The sequence below is a fragment of the Dasypus novemcinctus genome, chromosome 11 (assembly GCF_030445035.2).
Source record: "Dasypus novemcinctus isolate mDasNov1 chromosome 11, mDasNov1.1.hap2, whole genome shotgun sequence".
NCBI lineage: Eukaryota > Metazoa > Chordata > Mammalia > Cingulata > Dasypodidae > Dasypus > Dasypus novemcinctus.
Window position 1 is genome coordinate 25,045,158 of NC_080683.1, and position 13,114 is coordinate 25,058,271.

The following is a 13,114-nucleotide window of genomic DNA, read 5'->3' on the forward strand; positions in this document are numbered from 1 at the left end:
TATGATCACAGTCTGATGTTTAAAAAGTAAAAAGATACATTTACATGCATATAAAACTGCTTGGGGAAAAGATTAGAATATGGACCCAACATGTTAATAGAAGATATAGCCAAACAGAGGGATTATGAGCACTTTTTTATTTTCCATGTGTTTTTCTGTACTTTCCAAATTACCAACAATGAGCATACACCATTTCTATCACTGATAACATTATTTAATTACCACATATTACTATATAGGCATACAAAGCATACATAGACAGGCAAACAGAGTGATACTGTCTGGGTTAGGAGAGCATGTGAGAGAGGCCAGTCTGAAGGTTATCCCGTCTTTCTTAGGCCAGTGACACACAGAAAGAGCTAAGGGACTTGAGGAAAACTCAGAAACGGACCACTCTAGATGTGGGACTGTCTAAAGTACCCAAAATTAGCCCCCATCATTACAGAGTTACCAGTGTTAGCATTGGGGGTCTAGGACCGCAGGGCAGTCAAGGTGGTAGCGCAGTCTCTGCCAGTGAAGTTCCCGCACCCCTTCATTCTATGTATTGGGTTTTGCTTCTTTCCCATGCAGAGGAGCACAGAACAGTAGGTCGAGGAGAATGAAGCACAGATTCAAGGTTTCTGTGTCTGCCTTTAATACCAAGCCACAAGCATGTGAAACATGCTTGGAACTTGGTACAAAGAGATGGAAAAAAAGAAGAAGAAATGTTTAAAAGCAGAGCATCTCCATTTGTCCCATCCCACTGGGATTTAAGTGAAAAATTAAAAGGATGAATTAGAGCATATGTGTGTTCCAGGAGCTCAGAGGACCCTGATCCTTGGTTACTGCTTTGTAAACAGCAGTTAAGAGATATTTGACTGTTAAGGAAAAGCAATGCTTATGGGGCTCTAGTGCCAGCTGGTGGTTAATTCTGAAAACAGCTATTTTTGTTCTTAGAATTTCCTTTTACTTCAGAGTATTCCGAAAAGATTAATACATGAGAATGGAATGAGGGAAGAGGACAGAAAACAGTGGTAACGTGAACTTGTGACAAGCATAGAGGGAAATATTTTTAAACAATTTCACCAGAAACTTTCCTCCATTAAGCAAGTAGTTCTCAAAAAGTGATTCCCAGATCAGCAGAATCAGCATCACCTGGGCATTCATTAGAAACACAAATTTTCAGGCTTTGCCCCAGGGCAACTGCACAAGAGGCTCTGGAGGTGGGACCCAGCAATCTGCGTTTTAACCAGGACTTCAGGTGAGTCTGATGCTGCATAATCCCTTGAGAACCTTTGTTTCAAGCAACAAGACAAGGGGCTTTTCCTGAATAAAGTCCCACCTCTGCATTTCCCAAAGCCAACTCACAATCCTAAAGCAGGAAAAGTGAACCAACTCTGGGGCCTACCGTGCTGAGATGAGCGGGAGCTCCACGCCACACCCTGCCGACCAGAGGGTTACATTGTAGACTGGAGGGGCTCCCACCACAGAAAGTGATTCCACCAGATTTCCACCTGGACGAGCTGTTCCAGAATCAACTTGAGAAACTAGAAGCCAAAGAGCCAATTATTACCAAGAAACTCAGGATGGGAGACCTGCTGTGTGCAAAATCCCAACTGGAGATGCTGAGATTCCTACCCATCCACTGCCGTGGAGGGCAACCACTATTAGGTTTAGCACCAAAAGGAAGAGGCAAGGTCACAATTCAGGGAGACTAACACTGATTCCATAGCAAAGTTCAAAATCCCCAAGCCAGGCCACATCCCTCCCAACACCCCTGGAGGAACCCCTACACGGATAGTCTACTGCAGGACAGACAGCCACCCTTTCCTCCTTCCTTCTTAAGCTCCCTGGCAACTCCCAGGATGCACAACTGATCTTCCTCAGAAGCAGTGAACATATGAGGCACTTACTGAAGCACTGAGTTTATCTACTGTGTGGAGTTCTGTAGGATATATCATGTGCCCTGGAAAGAGCACAAGGTTTAAAAACAGACTGCTGTTCAAATCCCAATTTTCCCATTTCTAATTGTCTAGCCACTTGGCTAATCAATGTACCCTCTCTATTTGTAAAGTGTGGGTAATAACATGTATCTCCCTGCTTAGCAGAAAGAGTTTAGGGAGATGGTAGATGTAAAATAAGCAGCACAATAGATGTTAATACCCTTTCCCCCCACCTAATATTAGGCATTGGGTAAAAGACAACTTCTTCCCCACAAATGATTACAATCAAGGCTGTGAACAATTTAAGAACAATGTCTTTGTCTTAAACATTTTGCATGCCCAATGCTTAGCCGAGTACCAGGCACAAAATAGGTGCTCACTAAGTCTCAGCTGGCTAAGGGAGTCATTGACAGCTTAGCTCTGGGGTCAGTGATGGATGGGTTCCAAACTCCCCACATCCCATCTGTGTGATTGGGGCCAGCTATTCAACCTCACTAAGCCTGGGGTTTCCTTGTCTCTACAGTGGGGTTAACCACACCAGGGAGCCAAGAGTGCCTACAGCTGCAAGCAGGAGAATTGCATCCATCATCCATGTGGAATCTAAGCACCCTCTCGATATAGAAGTGGAGTGGACATCACCATCCCAGGGTCCACAAGATGGAGGAATAGAGTATGGATTAGAGTGGACTTAACTGGTGTTCTGCTGGGGAACTATTGTGATTATAAGGGAAGAAATTGTAGTAGTGATGTGGAGAGAGTGGCCACAGTGGCTACTGATGGTAGGGAGATGGAAGAAGAGATATGGTGTGGGGACATTTTCAGGATTTAGAGTTGTCCTGGGTAGTGCTGCTGGGATGGATGCTGGACATTGTGTGTCCTGTCATGACCCACTGGGTGGACCGGGGGAGAGTGTGGACTACAATGTGGACCACCGTCCATGTGGTACAGCGGTGCTCCAGAATATATCCACCAGGTGCAATGGATGTGCCATGATGATGGAAGAGGTTGTTGATGTGGGAGGGGTGGGGTGGGCAGAGTGGGGGGTATATGGGGACATCATACTTTGTTAATGTAACATTAAAAGAAAATAAAGAAAAATAAATAAATAAATAAAATTTTTTAAAAATAATTAAAAAATAAAGTGGGGTTAATTGGACCATCTCATGGGCTTCTGAAAACTAAATGAGAAATAAATGGTAGCTAAGTCTAGATAAAAAGTACTTTCATAGAAGACATTAAGTGGTGGAATAAAATCAAATATTAAATTGATCAGATAAATGGCATACAATTAACTATGGGCTGAATTGTGTTTATGTTGGCATTAAAAAAAATCCTCATCAAATTCATTGGCAGCAGGGTAATTAGACAAAGTAGAAAACAGATCGTTTCAGTCAAGCCACCCGTCCATCTTCTTTCCTGCTTTCCCGCCTCACCTCACCCCTGGATAATTCCAGATGCTGGAGGATTTGGTAGCAAAGAGGTGGGGTGGCAGTGAGAAAGGGCTCTGAATCCTTGGCTTCAGGGGTTTAGAGGGGCAGGAATACATTTAGGAGAGAGAGAGAAAGGGAAATGGCAGCTGTTGTCTGGTCCTGAGTTTTGCGATCAACAAGTTCAAGCATAAGAAATATTGATCTCAGACCTCCAGGCTGGGAGGGCTAGGGGGTCACCAAATGCCTCCAGTCAGTTGTCTGAGGCTCGAACAAATCCAAGCAGTTATCCCAGCACACCATTCAAATATGGTAATTTCTTTAAGTGTGCTAGAACATGAGCAGGATTAGGAATGAAAAGCAATGACCTGGCCTCACCTAGATGCTCCAAACACATGTAAACCACTAAAACAGACAAGGGATGGAATTTTGACAAGTATCAAAGATGACACCATGTCAGGGCTGATAGAGTATACTACTCATCCCCATCTTTCCTGATCCCAGCTCTGCAATTTTTAGGCAGAAGATGGAAAAGTTGCACATTTTGTAAGTTCATTTCAATCAAAACGTAAATGATGGTCTCATTCTTTTCTCCATGAAGAGGAGAAAAGCTACAAAAAGCAGGAAGGATGAGCCCCAAGGGATTTGGTGGAAAATCAAAAGTTGGGAACCTGAGTCCCTGAGAGCAAACCACACCTTCTATCTTGGTCATGGGCTTCTCTTCCCTTGGGTGGGCATCATGTGTGGTCAGCCTCAGAAGGACTCCTGATGATTACTTTGTCCCCAGGACTTGTGGGCAAGGAGAACTAGGTGAGATGACTGTGCCCAAAAGAGGTCATGGGAGGCTCCATGGAGGAAGGGATAGGGCTGGAGCTTCGAATAATGAGAGGGAGGAATCTGGATGGGCAGAAGGACAAGGGCCTCCTCGTGAGGCCTGGTTACCCTGCAAACTCTCCCTGGCCTGTATTGAGTGTTATAAATCAAACCTCTTGCCCATGTTACAGGGCCAGATATTGATGTGTTCCTTGAAGCACTTTGTATGACAGATATGAACTCATGGAATGATAGAGAAGCCCTGCTGGCTGGTCTGCTGGCCTAATACTGAAAATAATGATGATGAAGTAATAATAATTATTATTATATTTATTGAACATTTACTATGATCAAGAACTGTGATGAATACTTTACACTATAGTTAATCTTCACAGTAATCCAGTGAGGTAGGGTCCTTATTATCCTCATTTTACGGATGAGGAAATCCAGGCCTCTCAGACAGAAAGTGATAAAATTGGCATAATAACTTGGCACTTGACTTTCCCAAACCTACAACACAGGAACCAGTAGCAAGAGCATGCATAGGGGAAACGGACTTGGCCCAGTGGTTAGGGCATCCGTCTACCATATGGGAGGTCCGCGGTTCAAACCCCGGGTCTCCTTGACCTGTGTGGAGCTGGCCCATGCGCATTGCTGATGTCCTCAAGGAGTGCTGTGCAGGGGTGTCCCCCGCGTAGGGGAGCCCCACGCGCAAGGAGTGCGCCCGGAAGGAGAGCCGCCCAGCGCGAAAGAAAGTGCAGCCTGCCCAGGAATGGCGCCGCCCACACTTCCCATGCCACTGACGACAACAGAAGTGGACAAAGAAACAAGACACAGCAAATAGACACAGAGAACAGACAACCGGGGGAGGGGGGGAATTAAATAAATAAATAAATCTTTAAAAAAAAAAAAAAAAGAGCATGCATAGGGGCTCCACACTATCCCCTTTCTAGGACCAAGACAGGCTAGACGGAGAATCTCCTGCTCCCTCCCCATTAAAAGAACTGCTGCCCCTGGCAGTCAAGTGTGAGGGAGGCATTTGATGGACAGGAGTGGAGGAGAGGGGCTTTGATGATCACCTGTTAGATTTGTGTCTGCGATAATAATTTCATCCATATAGAACACATCAGTCTCATGAGCCAGTGGGAAGAGGTGAATCTGATGAACCAGCACTGGGGAATTTGCCAGAAGGGGCTGGAGATACTGAGAAGGACGCACACAGTTCTCCCAGAGGTCAGTGCAAGTGAACTGCCAGCTGGAAAACAAACACGGAACAGGAGGGGCCCTCAGTGTACCCCCAGGCTCTCCCATCAGAGTCCTGGTTCTCAAACCTGGGACCTGAAGACTACCAGGGGACAGACCCCATGAGCACCTGCCCCCAAGCAGTGCTGTGTGCTATGGGTACCAACATCCCACCCAAGACAAGCTCAGCTCGGCTTTTGATAGAACACTAGTGAGTCAATCATTCAATTGTGACACTCAACGTCAGTGACATTTTCAAATTACAATATAATTGCATGTCCTAAGCAGCTTATATGTTAAGGATTTAATCAACAAGAAGACTGATACTACCAGTCATTACTGAACTCATTTAAGTTGAAAACCACTTAAAAACCTGTAAGAAACAGAGTAGAAAGAGCACCCGTGACTCATGAGTGGTTCGAGATGCCTGAATTTTATTCCAGGTTCTTCAGTGCCCTAACTGAATTAATTCTGGTAAATCACAAATTCTCTGGAGCTCAATTTTCCTCAATTTTAATGTCAAGGAATGTTCTCTGCGGTCTCTTCCAACTATGATGTTCCATGATTCTATCCCTATGAGAAATGCCAGACTCTTACCAAGTATTATATTCTTAACAACTAACTACTCTTAAACCAAATTCCTTTGGTCAAATAACATGTGTTCAGAGATCCTAGTATCCGAGGTCCAAATATAAGAGACTGTTAGTGGCTCAGGTGACTGCTGTCCCAAGACAGCTAATAATCGCAGTTGACTGAGTTCCTACCACAGCTCACCGCAGATTAGCTACCTCTCGGGTCTGGTCCGCGCTGGGCTCCAGTCACAGGTGCTGTTCTTTACAGTGTTTTGAAAGTCGATTATGAAGGATATGGTCATCTTCAGGGTGTGGTTCATATGGCCTTTGTATGCAAAGCATAGCTATAGACATCAAATAAGTCCTTCAGTTCCACTAGTGCAAGCAACAGCAATTTAACAAACATATTGATATAGTCTGCCTCCCTAGAACCTAGAACACTCTGTGAGAGAGAGTCAGCCCAGTTCCTGCCCTCCTAGAGATGACCAGTCTACTTGGAGATACAAGTATAATGATTAAGCTGTTATTTACTCAACAGAGTTAGTAAATGCCTAGACTGTAGTTGGCAGTAAGGATGCTAAAGTATCTCAACTAGAAAACATGTGTTTTGACTAAATTACCTGTGCAACCTTAAGTAAATTCCTTAATCTCTCTGAGCCTCAGTTCATTGACTCTGACGCCCCAGCTTCCTTGGTTTCTGAGTTAAGTGCAAACTTTTGGACACAAGGAAACTTTAGAGCAGGATTTGTTCACCTTCAATACTACTGACATAGTAGACTGGATAACTCTTCATTTGGGGGGAAACGAGTGTCTCTCCTGTGCGTTGTACATTGTTTAGCAACATCCCTGGCCTTCACCCATTAGATGCGAGTAGCAATGTACCACCCTACCCCTACACTGTGACAAGCAAAAATGTTTCCAAGTTTTGCCAAATGTATCTTGGTGAGCCAATAGCCCCAGTTAAGAAACACTGGTCTAGAGTGAAGGCAGAAATATGGGCAGTGCCCTTGGCATGAACCATTCAGCTCCAGCGCCCCCTGCAGCCCAACTAGGAGAAGACATGAAACCATTGCCATGAACTCAGCAACCTCAGCAAGGCTTGCGCTTGTTCCCAAAGGAGAAAATTAGCTTCACCTCTTTGATAAAGGAAGGCAGAGCTATTGAAGCAAAGGATATGTGTGGTGTTCAAGAGCTGTCAGTAAATCCATCAGTAATAATTATAATTATAATAAAAAGCTGTATGTTTTTAGTACTATGCAAGCAATTTACTAGATTATCTCATTTAATTTTAACAACAATCCTGACAGGTAGACCACATTATTCCCATTGTACAGGCAAGTAAACAAATGTGTAATATACTTAGGCATGCAGGGTATCTAGAGTCAAGATTCAGCCACAGTGTATGACTACAGTGTCTGCACTCTCTCACCTAGAGAGCAAGGAAAATACCAGAATATATATAAATTTTCATAGGCCTCACAGCTAATAAAAAGGTGCCGTGGTTTGAGTCTTTTGTGGACCCCAGAAAATCCCATTCTTCAAGGAAACCCATTCCTGTGTTATGTGGTACCTTTGGTTAGATTCGGTTAAGGGACCTTTTGATTAGATCACTTTTGATTGAGGGCTTTGGTTAAAGGTCTTTGAATAAATTGCAGGGCTTAGAGTAGGGCCTAATCCTCTCACTGGAGCCCTATATAAATGGAGGATAGATGAGCAGAGCTGCTCTGTTTCACCCTGCCATGTGAGAGAGTACTACAGGATGACCTACAGCAGCAGAAAGACAGAGAAACCCCGAGAGCTGAGAGAGAGGCCAGAGACTGGAGTCAGTGGAGCAGCCCAAAGCTGAAGAGATGTAACCCAGGGAGAGACAAGCCATATGCCTGATCACCCATGCTGAGCTCAGGAGGAAGTCACCCTGCAGGACAAGGCAGAGACCAGCTGCCATTTTGCCTTGTCACATGACAGAAGTCCTGGATCATCAGCAGCTGACTTTTGGCAAGACAGCATCTCTGATGATGCCTTGATTTGGATATTTTCATAGCCTGTAAGATTTTATCCTAATAAATCCCATTATCAAAGCCAACCCATTTCTGGTATTTTAGCCTTTAGCAAACTGAAACAAAAGGCCTCTCCTGAAAACAACTAACAAGTGGGAGGTGGGTGTATTTGAAATAGCATTTGAGAGGTTTAGAACCTCAGTCTGAGACACTTGAACATGTCACAGAAATCACTACCTTGTACTTCCATTTTTTCAGTCTCAAACCCAGAGAAACAGTGCCAATCCTTCCCTACCACCTCGCCTTGCTATTTCCTTTTTATTATTAGAAGCATGAGGACTGCTACTTACATGTGTGTACTGATGTAGCCGATAGCCCTTCTGGGCAGCCGGGGGTGTTAGGACAAGGTGTTGAGGCTGATGAATGCTGAACCTTCCACAGAAGGGCTCCGTGCTACTAGTGAGGTCCCCATCAAAGCTTGAACCTCGGAGGCCTTGGATTCAGTTTGGAAAAAATAGAATGTAGTTTAAAAGTAAAGACCAAGAGGAAGATAGGCATAGAAGTTGAACAAGTCTGAATTCCCCAACATGTATGTGGGGAATGGGTTCAGTTCACCAGGATATGGGCCGCTTTGCCCTTGAAAGAGCTGGACAGGGCTTGGGGAGGTGAGCGTGCCCCAGCGAGAAGCCTCCAGCCATGAAAAGTTCCTTCTGTCTGCCCCAGAGTACCAAAAACATATAATCATTTCTAGGTGTGCCATGAAGTGAAAAGCTGTTAAGTAACAAGAGACAAGGATTGTCAACTGAAATTTGGTTGACCTTAGTAGAATTTTTAAAAAGACCCTCACATTTTAAGAATCTTAAAGATTACTCCCTTATGTAATAATTCCTGTAAACAAGGCACAAATCTGAATTCAACAAGATTTGTACTGTTTGACTGTTTTCCACATATATCGTTTGCCCTTTTCCCGATCTGTGAAACGGGAAGAAGGTTGGGTGCCTTTCTATTGATGTCTTTCTATTGATGTCCACACCAAGCACCTCCCACCAAAGCATGTAGCCACTCGCTTGGCCACACAAGTATACAAATCCAGTCTCCACATCTTCATTTGACTTTCCTAGCACCTTTGAGGCAAAATGAATGGTGTTCTCATTTTACAGGAAAGGAGAAGAAAATGAGGGTCATAATTTGTCAAACCAGGGACAGCACCGTGTTCAAATCCAATCCGGAGAAGGATGTTAGCTGAAAGGGGTTCCAGTTTGCATTTTACTGAAAGTAACTCCTCAATGGCTGTTTGAATCTATTAAAAAGAAAAACATATCCCAAGTTCATGAGTAAGGACCACCCCTAGATCACCTGCCCCCCATTTTCTGAAAAAGGTCCCCACCTGATGAGCTGTGGCATTTGCAGAGACTGGCTGGCTAGCGACATTGCCCCAAGTAAGGAAAAATTTCCCTATGCCAGACACATCCAGCATCTAAAAATTCAAGAGAGAGAGGATTAAATGAATGTGCTGATTAAACCAGAGAGCCTATCTAGAAACATAGGACATGCTTCCTTGCCTTGCCATTTCCTTTTCATTATAATTTTAATTTTATAATTTCAAGGGTTATCAGTAAATGAGAACTTTTCTTGGAATAATATAGTGTCTGTTTCCCTATTCATCCCCTCCACTTTTCTTCAGAGCGTAAAACCTAAATGTTTCCATGGAGCACCAAGCATTCAGCCCTTCCACAGAGTACTTTCTCTCAACTGTGGCCACTAACATCCCACACTCCGTCCAAGCCTCGTTAAAGTTCTGCTTTGCTTCCAATGCATTACCTATTGGGTACATTACATTTTTGCTATGGAGTGAGACCTATATATAGCTTTTAATCTCTTGTATCACATTTTCTACTTTAGATATCCTGTTCCTTTGGCAGCAGTTATAATTACAACTTGGATTTCCTGGCTCCCAGTCATGATCCTTCTTCTAGGTCAAGATGATCTCCATTCCAGAGTTCCTCTCCTGAACTTAACCCATAGAACTGGGAAAAGACACAGACCTGTATTTCGGGAAGCCTCTGGGCATGGGCTCGGATCTGGTGCTTCTCACGGAGGTAAGTGCTGATAACTTCGGGATTCAGCCAGGTGTTGTGGATCTGGACGCCAATTCTCATTCCCCTGCTGGGAGCTATCCCAACATGCTCTGCTTCCAGGTAGTACTTGGCTCCACCTACCAACTCCAACTTGGGGGTCTTCTGTTGCCTGGTCCCTTCATCCCCATCCTGCTCCCAGGAGTCAAACCAGTCAGCAGTGCCAATTCTGATGGAGGCCACTTTCACCTGTGCCCAAATAAGCATCTCAAGGTCAACACTGTGAAGCTTCTGGGCTTTCTCAAACAGGAAGTGTCTGGACAGCCACTAACAAGGGATTTTTTTTTTTAATCTTTTCCAAAGTGGAACCCTCTCTCAAGGGAACCAAGCTATCTGGTCTTTTTCCAACAAGGTAGCCCAGTCAAACTTAGACTTGTGGTTATGTTTATGCTTCTCAAGCCCTTGAGTTTCTTTCTTTCTCACTCTCTGTCTCTCTCTCTCAGGCTAAGTATTCAAATGAGGTGAAACAGACCATGTTTAGAGCAGGGACAGTCAACCTAAAACCCTAGGTTAGAAGATGCTGTGGATAAAGAGCCGTATTCAGTCCTTTGAGAGCTAGAATGATTTTACCACATGACATTTTTCCAACTAGTTAGCAGAGCAATTTCATGAAGTGTATTAATAGATTTATCCCTCAAAGTTGATGGAACTATTCCTTCATATGGTTGCCGACACCCTGGACCCATAGTCAACGGGAAAAGCACAAGTCGTGGACTCAGAAAAACCTGTGTTTGAATCCCAGATCTGTTGTGTACTATTCAAGTGTCCCTGGACAGGCTCTCCAATTTCCCTAAGCCTCAGTTTCCCACCTGTAAGATGGAGATAAACGTACATACCTCGCAGTGTAAGACAAGGTATATAAAAGGTCTAGCATAATGCCTCAACATTAGGCACCATTACATTCAGCCAAATTCATTTTCTTCAACAATTAGCATCCCTAGTGGCATGTTGCAACTATCAGTAGGACGTGAAAGCTTTAGTTTTGATACTGATTTGTCAGGAGCGATGGGCTAGGGATGAGGAAGACGAAAATGAGGGGAAGGTGAATACCTTGATCCCTGGATCCTCTGACAGACTGAAGTGCAGCAAAGCTTGACTGTCTGCCTGGATCCAGAATGTGTAATTATTTGTCTCTGGGGCCACAAAGAACCCGCTGAGCCGTGCTCTGTAAAGTAGAAGAACCCAGAGTCATGCAAGAGCAACTGAGGCCTACATCACCAAACCAACAACCGGTTGCCATTGTACTTTGTTTTCCTTAATAGTAGTCAGGAAGAAAAAACTGATTCTGGTGCCAAAATACAACTGGCCAGAGTACTCTAGAGTCAATTGAAGGTGACAACAATTTCAAATGTAAAAGCCATAAAATGCAACTTTGAAGATGATTGCAGGAAATTTTATGAAACAGTTTTAAAAGAAGACTATATTTTTAATTTAAATTTTAAGATAAATTCTAGTGACACAGTATTAAAGACAGATATGTGTAAGGAGTTGATTAAAGTACCAACAAAATACCACATAGATTTTCTGCTTATGTTATTTTTTTAAGTCTTCAGATGATTTAAATAAAGGATTTTTAAATTTCTATTTAATATACACATGCCTGTTGCTTTCATCTTTAGAAAGAATTTTATTTTGAAAATATTCCTTTCAAAGGTCCATCAAGGGAAGCGGATGTGGCTCAATTGATAGAGCATCTGCCTACCACATGGGAGGTCCAGGGTTCAAACACAGGGCCTCCTGACCTGTGTGATGAGCTGACCCATGCACAGTGCTGATACATGCAAGGAGTGCCATGCCACAGAGGGGTGTCCCCTGCATAGGGGAGCCCCACACGCAAGGAGTACATCCCACATGGAGAGCCACCCCATGTGAAAAAAAGCGCAGCCTACCAAGGAGTGGTGCTACACACATGGAGAGCTAACGCAGCAAGAGTTTGCAATGAAAAGAGACACAGATTCCCGGTGCCCTGATAAGAATGCAAGTGGACACAGAAGAACACATAGTGAACAGACACAGAGAACAGACAAGGGGGGGTGGAGGGGAGAGAAATAAATAAATAATAAATCTTTTAAAAATATTTTTAAAAAAAGAACCATCAATGTAATAGCATTAATGTGCGGGTCAATGAATAAATATGCCAATTTTTTTATTTTTAATTTCTTAATTTAAAGGAATAAATGGAGGAAGAATGGAAAAGGAGTTGCTATCTGGTTTTTCACTCCTCAGAAAGTCAGTTGAAAGGACCATACCCAATGGATCATGGGAAAATATTTTGTTCTTTTTGTCTTTTGAGGTGGACAGACACTCTCCTTAGCATACCCCACATACACATACACACACAATGATATGGCTGAAAGGTGTGCTGTGAATATTATTAATGGTCCTCAAAATCTGTGATAAAGACATCATAGGGCTACAAGGGACTAGAAGTTACTACCACTTTAAAACCATAAATCAGTGCCTAAATAATATTTATAGCTGTACTGTATAATAGTACATAGCAGTACCATGTTATCTGGCATCTAGCTAGTAAAATTTGGGGACAATGGAGATGCTATTCTGTTCACACAACATCTTCCCTACTTGGCTTCTTCAACACTTGAAATTCCCTGCACAGGGAACAAAGTCTTTCATTCCACAATTGAATTGAGACTTAAAATGATAAAATCTTTGCAGCAGGTCACAGACTGACTGAAATTTACACTCAGGGGTCATGACCCACATCAAATCCCTCTTTGAGAAGGGTTTAAAAGGAGAGAGCCACTGCATATGAAAGGAACCATCCCTTTCCATAAGTATGGAAAGCACTCTAAAATGTGCCTGCATGATTCTCAAACTTTTTGTATTTTTAAGCCCTCTTTAGAATACTTGAGATTTTTGCCACATCTATGAAGGGGTTAGAAATACTCAAAATAACACTAAACAGGAAAGCCATAAGCATAACGCATTCACCTCTACAGAAAACCTTGTCTCGCAGAACCCATAAGGTTTCCCCAGAGATTACGC

At 43.3% G+C, this 13,114-nt stretch overlaps 1 protein-coding gene across 9 annotated transcripts in view; it reads right to left on the minus strand.

Moving 5' to 3' along the window:
• PKHD1 (PKHD1 ciliary IPT domain containing fibrocystin/polyductin) overlaps nucleotides 1-13,114 on the minus strand; it is a 568,785-nt gene that overhangs the window by 527,001 nt on the left and 28,670 nt on the right. For all 9 annotated transcript variants that reach the window (XM_058306868.2, XM_071218516.1, XM_071218517.1 and 6 more), the window contains 8 exons: nucleotides 11,159-11,273; nucleotides 10,019-10,297; nucleotides 9,361-9,450; nucleotides 9,183-9,273; nucleotides 8,324-8,466; nucleotides 6,193-6,320; nucleotides 5,242-5,417; nucleotides 1,388-1,526 (listed from right to left, as the gene is read on the minus strand). In XM_058306868.2, coding sequence (XP_058162851.1) covers nucleotides 1,388-1,526; nucleotides 5,242-5,417; nucleotides 6,193-6,320; nucleotides 8,324-8,466; nucleotides 9,183-9,273; nucleotides 9,361-9,450; nucleotides 10,019-10,297; nucleotides 11,159-11,273 — 1,161 coding nt within the window. The remainder of the gene's footprint in view (nucleotides 1-1,387; nucleotides 1,527-5,241; nucleotides 5,418-6,192; nucleotides 6,321-8,323; nucleotides 8,467-9,182; nucleotides 9,274-9,360; nucleotides 9,451-10,018; nucleotides 10,298-11,158; nucleotides 11,274-13,114) is intronic.